This window comes from Melozone crissalis, unplaced genomic scaffold (genome assembly GCF_028551555.1).
Source record: "Melozone crissalis strain CALT ecotype California unplaced genomic scaffold, PUWL_Pcris_2 ptg000017l_1, whole genome shotgun sequence".
In the NCBI taxonomy this organism is placed as follows: Eukaryota; Metazoa; Chordata; class Aves; order Passeriformes; family Passerellidae; genus Melozone; species Melozone crissalis.
In genome coordinates this window covers 6,846,833-6,853,295 of record NW_026535795.1, presented here as the reverse complement: position 1 = coordinate 6,853,295, position 6,463 = coordinate 6,846,833, and the positions used below count along the sequence as shown (strand labels likewise).

The 6,463-nt window shown below is 63.7% G+C and overlaps 1 protein-coding gene across 1 annotated transcript; it reads left to right on the top strand.

The window, feature by feature from the left end:
• Positions 1–1,300: 1,300 nt before the first annotated feature.
• On the top strand, positions 1,301–5,040 carry SLC2A4RG (SLC2A4 regulator). The gene is made up of 8 exons (XM_054274890.1): positions 1,301–1,723; positions 2,101–2,240; positions 3,023–3,132; positions 3,218–3,462; positions 3,796–3,896; positions 4,003–4,261; positions 4,674–4,753; positions 4,837–5,040. Exons 1-8 carry the CDS (start codon positions 1,301–1,303, stop codon positions 4,946–4,948), a joined length of 1,470 nt encoding a protein of 489 aa, XP_054130865.1. The 3' UTR covers positions 4,949–5,040.
• Positions 5,041–6,463: the final 1,423 nt, after the last annotated feature.

Below are 6,463 nucleotides of genomic sequence, written 5' to 3'. Positions count from 1 at the left end.
GGCATTCCAGGCATCCCACATGCCCAGGGCACCCCACGCTCCCCATGGAGCCCCCGCACCCCGCGTGCCCCCCACGCCCATCAGCACCCCAAGAACCTCCTGCACCCCTCGCAGCCCACCCACGCCCAGCCCCGCCATTCTGGGGGGGTTTGGCAGCGATTCCTCGTGGTGGGCAGGACTGACGGTGGAATCAGGGACTTTCCTAATGGGAACGGCGCACACACCCCAAAAGTCCAGACCACACCCCCTTCCTAGCAGAAGGTGACTGTAACTTTTGGGGAAGCCCTAGAGCTGATGTGGGAGCCCTACAGGCGTGTTATAGGGGATTTAAAACTTCGCAGAGAACTTGGGGGGGAACCTACAAGTTTTGGGGAGTATAACTTTGTGATGAGCTCTGCAACGTTTGAAGAACCCCTGTAACTTATCGGCAGCCCTATAATTTGGCGGGAGACATCGCTTTTGCGCGAATCCCCCGAATTTTAACGCTGCGTGTTTCACCCCGGTAAGTCCGCAGGAGCCGTCGGGAGTTTTGCGGGATGCTCCGCGGTGACGGCATCCCCGCGTTTATTCGGGCAACACTCAGAATCCCGAGCCGTAACAACAAAACCGCAACTTTCGGGGGTCCTCTGCGACTTTTGGGGAGCCCCGCGAGTTTGGCGGGAAAAGGCGGTGGTGACTTTACGGCGGGCCCGGGGGTGCCGGCGGGGACTCGGTGGTGAGCAGGGGGTGAGCGGGGCGGGCTGGCGGAGGTGGGGTGGGGTTGTTTTGGGGGGGTGTTTTGGTTTTTGGGGGGGTCCCGCGGGCAGCGCGCGCGGCGGGAGGGCGGGGCGCGCGAAGATGGCCGCTGCCGGCGGGGGCGTGGCGCGGCCGGGCCGGGGGGGCGTGGCCGGCTCGCGAGGGCGGGGGCGTGGCCGTCTCGAGCGAAGTGGCAGCGGGCCTCGACCAATCAGTGGCGCGGAAAGCGGCGGCCGCGTTCCAGCCCGCGCGCTCCGGCCAATGGCGCGGCGCTCGGGGGGCGTGGCCCGGCCGGCGCCGACACCGGGGCCGCGCGCGGCGGAGCGCGCTCCCCCCGCCGGGCCGCGGCCGCTCCGCGCATGGACCCCCCGCGCCCGCCCGCGGTCCTAATGCCCGCCCGCCGCCGCCGCCGCCCGCCGCCGCCCGCCGCGCCGCCCGCCGCCCGCGCCGACCCCGCCAAGGTACCGGGGGGGCGGCGGCGAAGAGCGGGGTGGGATCCGGGGGAGGCGGCGGGGGGGCGGTGACAGCTGACAGCGGCCCGCCCGAAACTTTCCCCGCCGGTAAAATGGCGCCGCGATGGGATAAACTTTGGGGAGCGGGAAGGGGGGGGTTGTGGCGGCGGGGCGCGGAGGGAGGGGGTGGATCACAGCGGCCGCGCCCCCGGCGGGATCGTCTCGCCTGGATCGCGGCGCTTTGGGATCTTGCCGGGATCTCCCGCCGCCGGGATCCGCCCGGCCCCGCCCCGGGGAGAGCGGCCGGGATCCGCTTGGAGCGGGATCCGCTTGGTGCTGGATCCCGTGGGATCTCCCCGGAGCGGGATCCGCTCGGTGCCGAGCCCGGGCAGCGGGTGCCGGTGTCGGGCTGGCCTGGCGGGCACGAGTGCGCTCCCAGCGCTGGGAGAGCCGCTGGATCCCGGCTGATCCGCTCAGAGCGGGAAAAACTTGGGGTGTGGATCCACAAGGTGTGGATCTACACCGGGGTGTGGGATGTGGGTGCTGCCACCTGAGGGCTGCGTTGCCAGGAGGGTGTCAGGTCCTGGCTCTGTGGAGATCCCTGCTGGATCCCCGATGATGCTGAGCCAGTGGGTGATGGTGCTGGCAGCAGCATCACAGGGGCATCTGGGGAGCGCTCAGGAACTCCTGGCTGGATCCCGCTGCGACCTGGCGGGATCCACTTGGGATTTACCCCAGGGGGAGTGGCTGGCAGGGTCCCACCACGGCCCTGCCTGGAGGCGCTGATCCAGCTGCCCAAACCCGGCTCCCCATCCCACCGAGGCCGTGGGGATCCCTGCGGAATCCACTGCTGGGGATCCCTATGGAATTCTCCGCTGGGGATCCCCGCTGCCCGCTGCCGTGTCTCCCGCAGGCTCCGCTGGGACCCGAGGGCTGGCTGGGGGAGCCGCCGTCGCGCCAGGACGAGGCCGTGCTGCGGGCGCTGGACGCGGGGCTGGAGCGCTGCCTGGCGCTGCACTCGGCCGTGCAGTGCATCCCGGTGCCCCGGCACAGGTAGGGACCCCGTGCAGTGCATCCCGGTGCCCCGGCACAGGTAGGGACCCCGTGCAGTGCATCTCGGTGCCCCGGCACAGGTAGGGACACCGGCACGGCCCCCACCGGCACTGGCCTGGCTGCGGCAGCCGGGATTCTTTCTGCAGGAGGACTTTGGCCGCTGGTGGCTGTGCTGGGATCCCCGGTGGTGAGAGGCTGTCCCGCCGTGGCAGCTCCGGGGACTCCCAGCTGGGACCATCACCAGGTTATCCATTTCCAAAACGTTTTTGGGTGCTCTTGACCTCTTGCTTTTTTTTTTAGCCTAAAATTTTTATAGTTTTTTCCCACCTCAAGGAGTTGTTTGGCCTTAGGCAAGCCATCCCTGTGTCCCTGGAGGATGCAGCTGCCAGTACCCTCTGGTATAGTGCTGCCCATGGTCATGGAGGGTTGCCCCTGCATGGCACAGGCAGTGGCATTTTGGCAGCTTGCCTGCACATCTGCCTGTGCCATGCCTGGGGGAGTTCCAGCCAGCTGCTGGGATGATCCCTGGAGGGATCAGCAGCATCTCGGGATGCTGCAGGGTGTGGGGCACCTGTGGGTGCCTTTCCACCTGGTGATGCCACCAACATGGTGGGGCCACTGAGACCTTGTGCCAGCCCTGTACCCCCACACAAACCACCCTGGGGTGGGTGCAGGCCACTGTGGGTGGGAGGTCATGGCACCCCAGTGGGGTTATAGGGGATTTGTAGAGGGTCCCAGGGATTCTGTCCATCCTGACACAGCCCCTCTGCTCTCGCTGGCAGGAAGCTCTCGGGCAAGGCGGGCATTGATGAGGTGATGGCAGCTGCGGTGCTCACCAGCCTCTCCGCCAGCCCCCTGGTGCTCGGGCACCCACCAGCCACTCATGCCACAGGTAAGAGCCTGTCCCTGTCCCCCCATCCCTGGATGTCTGTCCCACTGCAGGACCTGACCTTCCTCTTCCTCCTCCTCCTCACCAGAGCCTGGCAGCGAGGTCTGGAAGGAGGCTCCTGCCATGTCCTCCAGCTGCAGCAGCAGCAGCAACGCCAGCGGGGACTGGAGCTGGGACCCCTCCAGCGACCGATCCACCCCCTCCACCCCCTCACCCCCCCTCTCCAGCCACGTCCCCAGCACCTTCCTGCCTGGCCCGCTCCCAGATGAGGGCCCTGATGAGCCCGACGGCACCCACTTCGTCTTTGGAGAGCCCACCCCACGGAAGAGGAAGGTGGGATGAGGCTGGGGATGAAGATGGGGGTGAAGTTGGGTTTTGGGAATAGTAAGGATTAGGAGGATGAGGTTAAGGATGGGGATGACAGTTGGGATGAGTTTGGGAATGGGGATAGTAAGGATGGAGATGAGGAGGAGAATGACATTTGAGGTGGGAATGAAGAAGATGAGGTTGGAGGTAGGGATGAGAGCTGAGATGAGTTTGAGGGTACAGGTAAGGTTGGGGATGACAATGAGGGTGATATTTGGGCTGGGATGACAGTGGGGCTGGAGTTGAGGCTGTGAATGAGGATGGGGATGGGGCTGCCAGCCTGACACCTCTCTCCTGCAGAACTCCACCAAGGTGATGTTCAAGTGCTTGTGGAAGAGCTGCGGCAAAGTCCTCAGCAGCTCCTCAGGGATGCAGAAGCACATCCGAACCATGCACCTTGGGTAAGCACACGGGGTACCCCTGGACACCCCAGACCCCCTGGCACCTCCTGCAGGGCCCTGCAGTGCTGGGGGACAGTGTCCCAGCCAGCCTCTGCTCTCCCCACAGCCGGAAGGCCGACCTGGAGCAGAGCGATGGCGAGGAGGATTTCTACTACACGGAGCTGGACGTAGACATGGAGGCACTGACGGACGGGCTCTCCAGCCTCACCCCCGTGTCTCCCACCTCCTCGGTGCCCCCTGCCTTCCCTGGCCCCGAGGCTCCTCTGCCACCAGCCCTGCCCATCCTGGAGCTGGCCCTGGCCTCCCCCTGCAGCCCCCCGGGGCCCCCCGGCCGCTGCCACGTCCACACCGACCACGCGTACCAGGTGGGGGACAGGGATGGAGTGGAACAGGGATGGAGGGGGACAGAGATGAGGGGACAGAGATGGGGGACAGGGGTGGGGAACAGGGATGGAGGGGGAGAGGGATAGAGGGAGACAGGAATGGAGTGGGACAGGGATAGAGGGAGGCAGGGATGGGGGACAGGAATGGAGTGGGACAGGGATGGAGTGGGGACAGGGATGGAGTGGAACAGGGATGGGGGACAGAGATGGAGTGGGGATAGAGATGGAAGAGTGACAGGGATGGAGGGGTCAGGGATTGAGTGGGAACAGGGATGGAGGTAGGGACAGGGATGGATGGAGTGGGCACAGCAATGAAGTGGGCACAGGGATGGAGGTGGGACTGCTGCACTCCCTCATCACCCTGTCTTATGAGGGTTGTGTCCTCTCCCTCCAGGGCTGCCGGACCCCCCCACGGCCACCCGTGTCCCCCACTGTCCCCACCCCACCACCACCCAAGCCACCGGCCGTGCCCAGGTGAGCCATTGCCATCATGCCCCACCTTGTCCCCTCTCCCCCGCCATGTGTGTCCCCGGTTGTGACTGTCCCTGTGCCCGCAGGCGGCCGCGGGGCGAGGCCAAGAAGTGCCGCAAGGTGTACGGCATGGAGCACCGGGAGATGTGGTGCACGGCGTGCCGCTGGAAGAAGGCGTGCCAGCGCTTCCTCGACTGACGACGGAGCCCCGCCGCTCCCTCCTTCTTGCACATTTTGCACTCGAGGTGCCTTCGCGCCCCCCCGGCCGCCCCCCGGACTCAGGGAACGGCCCCCCGAAAGCTTTATGCACACACACAGCCCCCCCTGCCACGGAGCTTGTCCCCCCTGCCTTGTTTTCCCTTTGAAAATAAGCTAAATCCATCGGTCCCACCCCGCTCCTTGCCGGGGGGGCTGGCAGGGGGTGTCTCGCTGCTCCCGGCCCCCTCCCCACTCCGGTTTGGGGACCCCCCCATGGCTGAATAAGCTGTGCCTGTGGCCGGCAGGGGCTGGGAAAAGGGGGTGTCTGTTCCTGCCCCCCGCCTGCTCCCGGGGGGCAGCCCCAGTGCCCAGGGCAGAGGTGGGCGCCTGCCCCCCCTCGCCCCCCCCAGGGGGGTTTTTACTCTTTGTAATGTCATTTCTCTCTCTCGTTTTGGGGAGCCCCCGCCGGGGCCATGCCCCGGGAAGTGCCTGCAGGAATGCGCCCATTTGCACTAAGCCAAACTGCACAAAGAGGGGTCTTTTTTGTTTTCCTTTACTTTTATTTTTTTTTTCCTTCGTGTGGTTTTTATTTTTTAAATAAAATATATGAAAATTCGTATTTTTTACCTACTCCCTCGCACAGCACGAGAGCGCGCGGGCCGCGGGGTGCCTCCAGCCCTGGGCGGGTTTCAAGGGGTTAATTCACTTTAAACCCCCTTTTTACCCAAAAAAAACCCCAATTTCCTCCTCAAATCCCTTCCTCCCCTCTTGTCCTGTCACTCTCCAGCCCAGGCAGCAGCTCGGTTTGGCCAGGCCATGCCACCCTGCTCCTCTCCCCATGCAGGGAGGGGACAGGGGAGTGGTGGCCCTGCCACCCTCCTGCCCTGTGGGAAGGTTCCCTTTGCATCAGTGACCCCCCATTGCAGGGTCCCCCCTTGCAGGGTCAGACACTGCTTGGGCCCCGTGGGTCAGGCTGGTGCTGTGCCCTCGCTTGTCCCCTCCAGGGATATGATGTATCAGATCCAAAAGAAAAAAAATAAATACTTGGATTTTTTTAATGATTCCTGTTCTTTAGTTGCTGTTAAGACAGGCAGGGTGGGCACCCTGGGCCCCTTGGCACCCCCAGACCCACTGCTGTCACCCCCTTCCTGCATCCCACATCCCCCAGGGATGGCATCTCCCTGTGCATCTTCCTGGGAGCTATTTTAATTTCAGATAATGCCCAAAAAATCAGGAAATTTCCACCAACAGGCAGCAGGGAGGAAGGGAATGAGCCACAGGTGCCTGTTTGGGATGGGGATGGGGAAAGTGGAGGGGTGAGCAGGGCTCCCTGCTGGTCCCCATATTGCCCCATCCTTCCACACAGGGCAAGGAGGAAAATAATAATAATTACATATTAAAAAATAAAAGAAAAGAAAAAGCAGACAAAATTGTAGCAGCAATTTCCCAATTTATTGAACTGATTGATTTTTGCAGGTTTGTCTAAGCTAAATCCCATCACAAAGGTTCTATCCG

Bases quoted from the DNA above. Each gene is read 5' to 3' on its own strand.
- SLC2A4RG (XM_054274890.1), top strand. From the start codon at position 1,301: ATGGCGCCGCGATGGGATAAACTTTGGGGAGCGGGAAGGGGGGGGTTG. The intron at 1,724-2,100 runs GTGGGTGCTGCC...TGTCTCCCGCAG, and splicing joins TCTACACCGGGGTGTGGGAT to GCTCCGCTGGGACCCGAGGG. The intron at 3,133-3,217 runs GTAAGAGCCTGT...CCTCCTCACCAG, and splicing joins ACCAGCCACTCATGCCACAG to AGCCTGGCAGCGAGGTCTGG.